Source organism: Lontra canadensis, unplaced genomic scaffold (assembly GCF_010015895.1).
Source record: "Lontra canadensis isolate GAN:19392208 unplaced genomic scaffold, GSC_riverotter_1.0 scaffold57, whole genome shotgun sequence".
Lineage (NCBI taxonomy): Eukaryota > Metazoa > Chordata > Mammalia > Carnivora > Mustelidae > Lontra > Lontra canadensis.
The window spans coordinates 4,797,172-4,810,612 of record NW_022631051.1 but is presented as its reverse complement, the minus strand read 5'-3'; the positions used below and the strand labels follow the sequence as shown (position 1 = coordinate 4,810,612).

The 13,441-nt window shown below is 43.7% G+C and overlaps 1 protein-coding gene across 10 annotated transcripts in view; it reads right to left on the bottom strand.

Moving 5' to 3' along the window:
- PTPRM (protein tyrosine phosphatase receptor type M) overlaps positions 1 to 13,441 on the bottom strand; it is a 765,571-nt gene that overhangs the window by 40,742 nt on the left and 711,388 nt on the right. For all 10 annotated transcript variants that reach the window (XM_032875725.1, XM_032875726.1, XM_032875727.1 and 7 more), the window contains one exon: positions 12,638 to 12,735. In XM_032875725.1, the coding sequence (XP_032731616.1) occupies positions 12,638 to 12,735 (98 nt within the window). The remainder of the gene's footprint in view (positions 1 to 12,637; positions 12,736 to 13,441) is intronic.

Below are 13,441 nucleotides of genomic sequence, written 5' to 3'. Positions count from 1 at the left end.
TGACAGGGCTCAAAGGCGGTGACCGGTAACGCCAGCACGCCCAGACCATCATCTCCATGGGGTCTGCCGGAGCATGCCACAGAGCTGACCCACGTGGCGCTCGTAGTTACTCAGGGAGCCAGGACGGCGTGTGCCCAGAGACACGTGCTATGCAGACCTGCAAATTTGCTTTGATCCACAATACCCGGCATGATGGGAGGATCAGAGATGGCTGATAGGAAAGCGTCAGAGGACTCCCAGCAGGTGAAGAATTGGACCCAAAGCTAAATTTACAACTCATCGTCCATTAGGAAAAAAAAAAAAAAAAAATCATTTAGCCTTTCTTTTTTTTTTTTTTAAGGGACATAATGAGTTAGGCTGAATTGCTGAGAATGAATACAAAAGGGTTAATTAGGTAGGCTAAATGTAGATTTATTTCTGTCCTAGCCACCAGAACTGCCGTGAACCCCATTCACACCCACAATGACCTCGTTGTACAAAAATGGGTGACCGTGGATTTCAGCCTATTCTTCCAACACGGAAGACAGCCAGGGAAGGAGGGCAGCAAACAGAGATTCCCCTTGTATCAAATAAGTTATCCTGCACTAGCTTATCTATTCCCTCTTCTTCTTCTTCTTCAAAAAACACTTACTGACTAATTTTCAACACTTTCTATGTGTCCAGCCCTTCAGGATTCACAGGGAGATAAGCTGGTCTTTCCTCAAAGGGGCCTGTCTTCTTGCAGGGGGGAGAGCAAAATGGTACCCAAGGGTGTTTTGGCCCTTCTCGCATACACTGTGTGTCATGCCTCTAATACTGGATTGTAAATGTCTTCAAGGCAGGGATCCTCCCTTCTGTCTTCCTGGCCCTGCCCTCTAGCAGGTGAAGAGGTCACCCGATACCGGCACGGTAAGGAGTTACACGTGCAACAGAGGAACCACAGGAGAGACGAACAAAGACTCTGAGGGGTTAAGGTTTCTGTGCAGACAACGGCAGGGAAACAGGTGTGTGAGGCAGATAGAAGACTGATTCTGTCCTCCCCATGGGAAGTTCATTAATTCACAGTGACAATTCATACAGAATCCAGAAGAAAGACACAAGGGTCTGGGCTTGGAACAAAGAGAGTTGGCTGTTCCCAACATGGCAGAGAGCATTTCTGAAACGGAGGGAAGGATGTGCGAGCAAGGGAGTGTGTGTGTGTGCGCGCGTGCGTGCGTGTGTGTGGTGAGTATATCTGGGAAGAACCTTCTATGAGGTGCAGGGATTGTTAAAATTGTGAGAGAGTAGTCTAGTCTAGTTACCCATGTGAGGGAGGGGAATAGCTCTCCTTTCAAAAAACGCAGGTATGGGGGCGCCTGGGTGGCTCAGTGGGTTAAAGCCTCTGCCTTCGGCTCAGGTCATGATCCCAGGGTTCTGGGATGGAGCCCCACATTGGGCTCTCTGCTCCGTGGGGAGCCTGCTTCCTCCTCCCTCTCTGCCTGCCTCTCTGCCTAATTGTGATCTATGTCTGTCAAATAAATAAATAAAATCTTTAAAAAAAAAACAAAACAACCCCCCCCGCAAAAACGCAGGTATAGACACACACACATATGCACACACTCTCTCTCACAAACACAAATTTATAGGAACACTATCCAGAATAAATTTTCCAGAAATTAGGGTTAGCTTTGTAGGTATCAAATTTTACATAAGAAACCTCATGACTTTAAGCCTTAAAATGCAGTACTTCGTAATCTAAAGCACATACTAAGCCTTCAGTAAGACTGGAGAATAAAGTTCTGTGGTTTTCTCCTTGCTTCATTCTGATAGTATTTGTTTTCCTTTCATCTCACGTTTTTCAACATCGTCCCCCAATTTAGTAGTCAATGAAGTGTTTCCTAGTGGAATGAGTTTGTTTGACAATCGTGCCCGTTTCCCCAGGCCCTTTATACCAGTTTACCTTTCAATTACATAGATTTGCTACCCAGATTGGATTGATGGACATTAAGTAACACGCTGCTTCTCTGACGGACTTGAGGGGAGCAAAATAATTATTTCTACGCACCAGGAGACAGTCTTCCGGATGTAAAAGTCACACTTGCAGCTACACAGGCCATGATGGGGTGTGCAGAGATAATCTTTATTAAATGCTTGCAAGAGTTCTCCGGAGGGGTCACTCCCCCAGCCCCCACCCCAAACCCCTTTCCTGCTGCACACAGGGGACAGGGGTGGTACCACTGGTCAGAAATAAGATTGCTCGATTATGTCAGGCAATTCTGAGACCTTTTGCAAAGAATACCCTCTCTCAAGATAATAATTGGCTGTAGCCCGATTAGATCATTTTGAAAAGAAAATTTATGAATTATAGACTGAGCATCTTCTACGGTCCGCATAAATGAAATATAGATAGAACACCAACAGAATCTGTCCCATCGGTACCCAATCACACTGCAAATATTCCTCTCTAGATCTACAAAATTCGTGTATCATAGTGCGGAAGAAATAGGAGCGGACAGCTCTCTCCTGAGGAGGCGACACTCCAGTCTTTTTCCCTGAATCATTCCCTTTTGAAAATCCAGACTCCGTACTTTCCTCCCACTGTGGGTGTTCAGAGCGGACACAGTGAATGCCAGGCAGGTCCCAAGGCCACGGGCATTAAAACAGAGCTCAGCTGCAGACGCATCTGTTTTTCAAATAGATCTCGGCGCCAGAACATAAACAATAAACATACAAATATTCTTCATGCAAACACAGAATTTTAGAGCTCATTGGGCCCATGTCCCTTCATTTCGAGGATGCGTAAACTAAGGCCGGGCAGTGAGACCCGGTTGGTTTAGTCCCTGAGAAACGTCTCCACGCCCTCATGTTCACCTGTGTCAGTTCTATGAGGACTCTGGCTCCCGGCTGGCCTGGGATACCCGTGCGGACTGCCTTCTTGTCGCCAGCCACGTCGTGCTTATTCCCTTCTCTAGTCTTCCCTTCTTCCCGATACAGGAGCATGCCAGTTCCGACCTCAGGCCAGCCCCCTTCCCCTGCGTTCTTGGGCCCCCCTAAAATACCTATTTCCCCAACCTCCTCAAGTCTTTCAGCCCACGGCCTTGCTTGTACCATCACGGGGAAAACGAAAGTTATCAGGAGAGGGTGCGATTCCAAGGTGATTGTTTATCTTCTGGTTCCATTTATTTAAATGCGTCGTCATCTGTCTCTGTTCTCCTGGCTCAGAGGACAAGATGTCACCCCTCCTAAGGCTGAGCTGAAGACCAGCACTCTGCAGCACCTTCCTCCTGCCCCTCGGGGGAAAATCTCCCTTGGCTGTCCACTTGCTAATGTTCAATTTCTCTTTCCTGATTCCTTTTTCAACACATAAAATTTTCAAATGTCTTCCACCTATACAAAAACATCCTTTGACTGTTAATGCCCCTCTGTCGGCTGCCATGTTTCTCCTTCTTCCCTTCTCAGCTAAGCTTCTGCCAAGTTGAAACTCAGTCTGTATGTCCCATTTTCTACTCTGGCCTTGACCCTGCAGATTGCCTTCAGCCCTCCCTGTCTCTTGTGAATACAAGTTATTTGGTCACTCGACCTCCCTAATGTACTCTTGACTTCCTCTCGGGGAGCTCCTTTTTTCCCATGGGGTGGCTTGTCATTTTGGGGTCCTGGACAGCAAGGGATGAGCCTATGTACCAACCTAGAGGAGTTAGATGCCCTGCCGCCATTACTGGAACCCCGGAAGTTGTGAGCACATGTTCTCTCCGTACCAGAACCTTGACCAGACTGGCTGTGACGTCCCTCCGCTCACTGGCCCTCCGGACACTGCCTTTCCCCCTGTTTGCAAGCCTTCTTCTTCTCATCAACATGCTGAGCTCCGAACCTTCTTGCAGGAGATTTCCCTTTCGCTTAAATTAGTCTGAACTGATTTCTGTCGCACACCATCAAAGGACCCTGATGGGTCATCCCTTGGAAACTACTCAGGCAGAAGGTCACCAAAGACCTTTTCCTTGTTACATCCAGTGGCTGTTTTTCTGCCTTTAGATTACATCCGCTCCTTCTGCAGCATCTCCTCCGTGTCCCCTTCTCCGTGTTGCTCTGTCACTTAGTCCTTCAGTGTACATATCCTCTCCTCGATAAAGCATTCGTTCGCTCCGTGTTCATTGTGAACACATTTCTGCAGGTTCCCTTAGGGGACCCGTGGTTCCCTCTGCCTTCTTTGCTGATTGAATCCCAGCTGCTCCTCCATACTCGGCCCCATCCACCACCTCCTCTGGGAGGCATCTGCAGAGAAACCCCTCCAACCTCAGCTCCGGGCCTGATGAGGGGCCTTGTAGGAACCACCACAGCATTCTGAAACCTCTGTCATAGACTTGAGTCATCTTGCTTGCTTCCCCATTCCTGTGGACATGCTTAATTTATCTTCGTAGCTGCAGCCTTTTGTGTCTAGACACACTGACGGGCGTACAGCCCTAGCTCATTCCCTGAAGGAATGCCTTCCCACCCTGTCTGGGACCTTCCTGTCCCCTTGCCCCTTTCTTTTCTTGCACCTTTAATCTTTGCTCGCAATTGCATCTTCTCTTCAGACTCCCCACTATGCTCATGTCTACCCAACCATCACCACCACCCACACACTCAGTCCCACACACCCGTGCCCCACCCCCGACTGTGATCATACCCTGAGCTTTGCTCAGCTCTAGGTGCTGCTCTGTCTCTTTCCTTTGATTTGCATCTCCAAGAACAAGCTACTCTAGTGGCCTTACCACCCACAGAGCCACTGTCCCATGGCCACTGCATTCGTGGTTATCACACTACCGAAACCTGGTGTGTACCAAAGACGGTGGTGGTGGGGTGACCTGTGGAACTGTGGAGAGAACACGGGCTTTGGAACAAAACATTTTAGACATTCCAGCTCTGTGCCATTGGCCAAATTATTTAACCTCACTTAGCCCTAATTGGCTAACTTTGAAAACAGAAATCTTTGTATGTATCTTAGAGGGTGACCACGATAGCTAAAAGACATAAGGCTTGCTCATCATTTAGTAGAATGCGTGGCACAGAGTAGGTGCTCAATACATTCTGCTGTTTACCTACCTTGGCCCTGAGGTACCAGACCTCTCTGCAGCTTTTGTCAACACTGCTTACCCTCTCCTCATTGAAGCTTTATCATCTCTTACTCAGGATTCCGGGGATCTCATAGTGAGGTGACTTATTTCTCTTGTACACCATTTTCAGTCTCCATTCTGAGCTCCTCTTTCCTGTCTGCCCCTAAATAGATAATTTCTGGTGCTCTGTCTTCACTTCTTCTCTTCTTTCTCTCTGTTTTTTTACCCTCCCCCCCACCCCGCAAATGCCATGTTTCCGTCATAGTGGTTATCACTTTGCATTGTAACTTTTTTGACTGCCTGTCTTTCTATCCCTTAGATCAAGTCATATCTTTTCATCTTGCTATTCCCAGTCTAGGCCAAAGCCCAGCACATAGTAGATGCTCAGTTCAGATTCATACATTTCATAGTTAGTCTCTATATCTTCAGCTCATGTATCCCTCCATAGCTTTCTGGAAAAACCCACATTGTTCATTCAGCATCTTAAACTCAGCATGCCCAGAATGAATCATGTTGATTTCTTCTTAATCTGGCTTTTCTTTTTTCTTTTTTGGAGGGGAGGGGTAGAGAGAAGGGTTACTCTTCTTATTAATAATCTTCACATCAACCCAAGTCATAATGGTAGAAACCTTGTTCATATTTCAGTTCTTTTTCCTTATTAGCATCCCAGATAACACCCAAACTGTGTGTCTTCCCTAAATTCCCAACACCTTTGCCACAACTCAAGTCCAAGTCATCTCTCCCGGAGAGTCTTACTCTGACTCCATGGCTTCTGTCAACTTTCTAACCCTTTCTGTAGTGGCTGCTAGAACTGTCTTGCAACAACACTAATTAGAACATGTGATTTACCAGCTTGATGCCTTCCATTACAAAAAAGACACCACCACTCCCCAAATCTACCTTTGCCTCTTCCTCAGGAGCCCACAGCTAGCCTTCCAGCCTCAGTTAGCTGCCCATCCCCAGTAGCTCTCACAGCTGTCTCAGACCACTCGCTCTTTCCCATCTTGCCATTGCTCCCTTTCTCTGGGTTTTTCCTACATTGGTTATGCCTCCGTTTTTCCCAGACAGACCCAGCTCCTCGCTGTGTTCTCCTTGATGTCTCCTATGCTTCCTCAGGCAGAATTAGCCCTGCATGGGTGCTATCATCCTTGTGACTCATATGTATTATAGCTCAGTGCTTAAATGGTTCTCTATTACCATTTTCATGTTCCTTGAGGACAAGTGCATCATAAACATCTTTGTATTTCTTTGTGCCATGGATACAGTAAGTATATCATTACATTTTGGAGATGTCATGCTGGAAAGGGAGTAGAAAGCTTACTTTTGGGTTAATTTGTGAATAAACAAATTGGGCTCTTTGGTTAGTTTTCTAACATTTTAAAGAGGGGAGCCGAGAAAACCTTCGGGCAGAGAAACCCTCAAAGGTTCAGTGGCTAGGGAGTCATCCTTCCTGGAAGAGCTGGCTGGCATGGAAGGGTCCATCGAGGGTCCCTCTCCTATTGCTGAGAGCTCAGTACCAATGAGTGCCTCTCTTCTGGGATGACATGCTGGTGGCAGGTGCTGTGAAGTGTGGCAGTGCCTCGGTGGGAATCATCATAGTTTAGAATGCCGACTTCTCTCTTTTTCCCCCTAGTTTTGTGTTAACGTTATGGAGGGAGGTATGGCTTGAATCAGCTTCATTAATAGGATCACTGAAATGGCTGCTGGTATCAAAATGGTGAGAAATGCTTGTTGAATTAGTATAAATTAATCAAAGGCTAATGCTATAATTATGCAGGTCACAAAACATCAATCTTAAATATCCAGTTCATTAAAAAGGATCTATAAAAGGCAATGATGAGAGTTCAAGACAGAGAAACTTTCATAATGTCTATAAAAAGAATTTGTCTCTTCCCTGTCAGGTATGAGTATGATGTCTTAGAAAAACTCAAGAGATTTTGTACAAATATTATTGGTATTTTGCACTGTTAGGCATTACCTAGGTTATTCCTCCTATCAAGCATTATTTCCACATTTTATAAAGGGGCAATCTTGTGTCTCTCTTGCTTCTTCCATTGATCCTGGATCTGGTGGCTTCTGAAAAGAAGCCGATGTCCTTTGTTGTATGTGACAGGGGCACTTGGAATCTTAATACACCTTCCTTGCATGTGAATTAGAGAGTTAATTCTGACATTGTGTTCATCTTAAGCTTCTTTCTTTGTTACTCTTTTAGTAACAAATATGAAAGGAATACCAAGTCAACCTCTTTGCGTTGATAACAATCTTTAAAGCATCCATTCTGGTAGTTTCATGCATCCTCTCCATTGACTGAAGTTAATGTCTCTGGTTTTGGCTTCTCTTCTCTCCAAACCACTTTATCACCTGTTATCAGAACTCTTCAGAGCAGCTCAAAAATAATTCTCCTATATGACTATGAGACCTCATTTGGATTTTCAATAAACAGTCACATTCTAATGAGGTCTTCATAAAACTGACTAAATATGTTTAGAAATCATTATCTTAAATTACCAGCACAAAAATCTCCTTTGGGAGTCCTGCAGATTTGGTTATAAGATTTTTGGCAGATGGATTAGTACAACAACACAACAGAGTTTCTGAATCTCCACACAAACGGTGTAAATGGGAATGCCTGGGAAACAGGCGACTGGATAAAAAGCTCAATGTCCCTCAGGTGGGTTCATTAAAGAGGGAAAACAATCACAACACATTCCGGAGCAATTTAAATGCCAGGTGCGCAGCCGTCGGCAGGTGCCAGGGAAACTGACAAGGGTCCCTTCCCGGAACACATGGGCTGAAAGGGGATGCATGGTGATGACAAGGAAGTCTTAGATAATGACAGGTCCTGGCAGATGTACTGGGGACCCCGCTGGAGGGAAGTGCAGCGCTTGTGTCTTAGGCACCAGGTGCTGCGACAGGGAGGCTTCCCAGCGGCTCCAGCCCCGGCAATTACAGCGGCCTAATGCAGAGCGCTTCAGGGCAAAAATCAGGGGAAAGCGGGTTCCCAGCTCTGACTTAATGAATCAGCAGCAAGTCTGGGTAAACAAATAGGCATCCGCCTAGCTCATGCCTAATTCATGAAGGACACACCATGTGCAGTAAACATGTTAGGTAGTGGTTGCCCTTAAAAACCATGTCATCTTGATTTCTTCGGCGGTTTGTTGTTGCTGTTTTTAAGCATGGAAAATGGGGAGGTAATCTCTAAACAAGTATGCGGCATTAACAATGGGAAGTGGCGTGGAAAAAGGATAGTGCGTTTTCCCGGAGGGAATGTGACCTCTTGTCAAAACCCCCAAATCACTCCAGGCATTTCAAGGACAGATGCCATTAAATTCATTACTAATTGAAGGCAGACCCATCCATGTTGCTGATGGTAACGAGGTGAGCATTCTTCAGAGCGGACCACATCCCCACAAACCTGGCAAGGATTCGAAAGGATCTTTTTCCTTCCTTCTTTCTTTTTTTTTTAAATAAGCTTACCAGACCTAAACTTACGGAGTTTCTTTAAGCCTATGGGCTTCCATTTGGGGCTAAACCTGAAACCTAGTCACCCTCCCCCCTTCAGCTGCCTACTTGTAGCTGGGACTTCCATGGTTACTTGTCCGAAGGAATAGCTTCCATTATAAGAACCAACACTGACCACCCTGGAGGAGGTGGGTCCTGATGAAAGGAACTGACCAACACCGCGTGGCCTTTATTTTGTATTTTCCCAAAGCCAGGCAATTCAAAATGCAAATTCAAATGTGCACAATTCGAGGTGGTGAATAACTTTTAAGGAGCATGGTCATGGCGGAAATAAGGCTCTGTGCCAGCAGTCTCCCGAAATCTCTCTCCTTATCATACACGGGCAAGTCAGCAGGTATTTGTAAAATGAATGAAGGATTGAGAATCCATCACATGTGCATTTCAGGGAAAGAAATCCACGTACATAAAAACAGAGACAATTTTGCCTTAGCTCTTTCACATAACCCTTGCATAGGTTAATTGCTGATGCTAAGTTGGAAGAAATCTCCTTCATTTATTTCACTGGGCAGCTACTGAGTGCCCAGAAGGCAGAGACCAAAAATTTTGGTGACGTTGAACATTTTTTTTTTTTTTTTTTGCAGGAGTCATTACTGCTTTCATAGCAAAAGAATGGGGTGGAAAAGGTAATTACAGACATCACTGTAGGTTTTTAGGTTTGTTGGTGGAAAGATAAGGGTGACACTAATACCTGTATTTATGAAGTTCTCAGAATGGGCTGGGAACTTCTCTAACCACCTGATGCATAGAAATTCACTTAATGTTCACAAGAACCCTATGAAGCAGGTGCCACGACATCCCCATAGCCCAGGTGAAAGGCGGGTGGCAGAAAGGTTCGGTGGCTCCTTCTAGGCCAGGTATCTGGTGAGCACCTGCCACCTAGTCCCTAAGCCAGCTCCCCTGCTCTGGTTCCCAGCAGAGGGAACTGAAAGACGAGAAACAGATTTTTGTACTTTCAGGATATAAAATATTGCTTTGTAAGTTTTTATACTTCATGTATTGGTCTCCTGGTATCTACCCCATTGTCTTAGGACTTTATTTCTTTAATCATACAGAAAGTTTTCCATTTTAATAAGGTCAAATGTCCCCATTCTTTTCTTAGCATATTAAATATTTGGTATCTTTGAAACTTTTTTTTTTAAAAAGGTCAGAAATATTTTCCTTCATATTTTCTTCTAAAAGTTTTAAAGCTTAATTTATAGTTTAAAAGCTTAATTTAAAGCTATATTTCAGTCTTTATTTGGCATTCATTTTTGGATTTTTAATGATTTTTTTTCTTTTTTGTCTGCATGAATAACCAAATTTCCCAACTCAACTGATCGCGAAGCTCATGCTTTCTCCACGCATGACCATAGTCAACATCCAGGCTCTTTTGACCTGCTGGTCTATTTCTCTCTGCCCAGTTTATGGGACCCATAAGTTTCTATTGTCCTATGTCCTTGTCTGGTTTTGATGTCAAGGTTACACTAGTTTCCCAAAATAAAGTGGGGGAGCAGTCTTGCTTCTGCTCTTCTCCTCAATTTTTTTTTTTATAAGATCTGGAGGCTCCATTCCTTGAATATTTAGTGGGATACATCTGTAAATATGTCTGGGACTGGTGCTTTTCCATGGGTCATTTTCAACCATAATTCACTTCTTAATTAACATCTATTCAGAATTTCTGTTTCTGTTTGAGTAAGTCTTGGAAGATCATATTTGTTAAGAAACTTACCTAATTTGTGTCAATTTTCAAACTTACTGTTAGTTTTTCATATTATCTATTATGATAAAAGAATCTTTATCCTCTTCCAAATATTGAGAACTTTTGGTTTTCTATTTTTTACTTCAGATTGCCATATGTCTATTTCATGAATCTCTTCACAAAGCCTTTGTGATTCTGTTGATTTTTTATTATTGTTTCTTTGCTTTTTATTTGACAATTATCTGCTCTTCTCTTCATTATTTCCTGTTTTCTTTAGTTGTATTCTGTTCTTCACATATCTTCTTGAGTTAGATGCTCAGTCTTTCTCCTTTTCTAACAACATTTAAAAACATATACATCCTTTTAGGTACTATCTGATTTGCATCCTATAAGTTTACTCTCTGATACTTCCTTTATTCATGGTTCGAACTATGTTCTGATTTACATCAGGGCATTTTACTTTGACCCATGGGTTGGTGGAAGTGCTTTTTCACCCAAATCCTCAGTGAAGACTGCTCTGCCTCCTTTTCACTTCCCAGGCCTGGTGCCCGGCTGGCTTTCCCCCTTCTACCTCCCTCTACCTCCCCAGATAGTCCTTTCTCTGAGTGTCTATCTTTTACAGGCTTAGGTTTCCTGTGGCAGCCTCATTTCAAATTCCTAATCCTGCACAGGCCTATCTCCTTTCTCAGTGGGCTGTAAAACCCAAGATCCAAGATTGCGAAGGTGGAGGGCCACCCCGCCACTGCCTCCAGGACTGACCCTCCCCACCTGCCCAGCTTCTAGAGAACAGCAGCTGTGTCCTCTCTCTGTCTGGTCCTCATTCTTTTGGTTTCTAGTATTCTCCTTTTTTGACAGCTAAGCTAAACACTTTTAACATAAATATTTACAGTTACATGTGATTTACACATATATTATATACAAATATATTAAAACACATATTTATATTTTATCTAGAATTTCTAGATGTTCGTAGGAGGAGGGTTTTCGGATTATTTAGTTTGTTATTTTTGCTAAAATTGTAAATATCTCCCATTTCTTAATGTCTCCCTTCTTGAGTTGTACCTCTAGATACTTCTGAAAATCCTTTTCTGGAAACCATTTTATTGACGTATAATTGATAAATAATTACAACATACAGTGTTTCATGTGTATACTTGGTGAGTCTGGACACATGCGGACGTCCTGATGGCACTACTATAATCAACGTAATAGATATATCCAACCCCCCCCACCCAAGTTTCCTGTGTCCCTTTGTTGTTTCATTTTTTTGTAAGAACACTTAACATGAGATGTACCCTCCTAACAAATTAAGTGCACAAAAGCATATTGTTAACTATTTTCCACCAGCAGATCTCCAGAACTTATTCATCTAGTGTAAATGAAACTTTGTACCCACTGAACATCGACTCCGCATTTCTCCCTCCTCCCAGGCCTTGGCAACCACCACAGTATTCTCAGCTTCTACGTATCTGACTATTTTGGAAAATTCATGTAAGTAGAATCATCTGTGACTGGCTTACTTCACTAAGCATGACGTCCTCCAGATTCATCCACATTGTTGTAAATGGCAGGATTTCCTCATTTTTTAAGGCTGACTGAGAATCGTTAAGAAACAACCCCTGGATGGTGTCTGCCCCCATTTTGCTTCTAGGCTAATCTCCAGACTGCCCTTGCTGCTGAGGGTCAATCTCACAAGGTCAAACTTCTCTAAGAATAATGGCTTCTTGAATTGAGCAGAGCCATGAACCCTACTATAAAATCAAGCCACTGCACCCTGTGTATTTTATCATTTTTGAATTCCACTTTGGAAATAATCCTACCACTTCCAAGGTCATAACTATGTAAGCATTTCCTAGTTAAACAAAACTAGCTCTCATGACCAGTCCCTCCCGATAAAGTGACACAAGACTTTGGGAGCAGAGGGTGATCTCTGTTTTACAGGTTAAGAAACAGAGGGCCAAGAAAGGAAAAAGGAAACCAGAGGAGATGCGGGAATGCCCAGCAATGACAACACCCAGTGCTGTACACCGTTTCTGGAGACAATTTTCCCAAGTGAGGGAACGCAGTCGCATGCAATGCAACGCCCATTGAGTTTTGACACCCAACAAGTGTTCGTGCTGAGAGGTGTTTTTGTGTGCTCAATATAGCCAGATAACAACTGCTTTTAAATCTTGAGTGCCTTTCCTGTCTGTTGCTATCGCAACAAATGAAAGCAATTCAGTCTATGTTTACTGATAATTTATAAGCGAGTGCAGCAAGCCAGAGGAGGTGGTGCAGTAGTTCATGATTTCTGGAGCACACACGATACTTCGAAAGCCCCTATTTGCCTTACTTTGTGTTACCAACTGAGCAAGGAACACACAGCCAAGTAGGTGGAGAGCCGACTCACCCTTCCCACTTCCACGAGGTTGGTGACCATGATGATGCTTGCGGTGTTTTCATGCCACACCATCCTCCAGAAGTCATAGATGGTCTCTTGCATTGGGCCTGCAGCAAAACAGAACACAGGCTTTTTTTTTTTTTAATTTTGCTAGTTTGCAACTGGAAAATTTCTGGGGCTTACAAATAAACTGATGCATACCCACTGACAGTCCCCTCACTTTTACGGGTGGATGTGGTTCTCCTTTCTAGTGTGGATGCAAATGGGGACTCTTTCTGAAATAGCACCTATAGAAATACTGAATTTTTCATTCATGGTTGAATTTTCTCATGTCGTCAAACATATCTGCATTCGAGCTCTTTCTACCCCTCTTGAACTACTGCTGTGAAAGAAAGTTATTTCTCCATCATTTAGCTATTTATCTCCATAATACTCAAGAGTGAAATTTTAAAAAATGGATAGCATTACTCTTCCTGCTAACCACTGGCAGATATCCCAGGGAAATGGTAGATAGAATGAAATGAGCCTCTATAGGAAAAATGGCCTTTTCTTGTTTCTAATATTTTTCTTTTTCTGTGCTGTCAGATTAACCTCCCCCCACTTATTTTTCCACCTAACTTCCAAAAGTGAGAGAGAAGTTAGACTTTTAAGCAGTTGTACTTCCTGTCCCTGAACATGATCAGCAGCTTGGGCTCAGCTCTTGGGATTGAGCATTCAAAAGCCGTTCTTACGGACTGGGAAGAAAAAGGGGAGAGAGGCATCACAAAATGCTACTTCTATAGATACTACGTACAGGAAGTTGGAATACAAAAT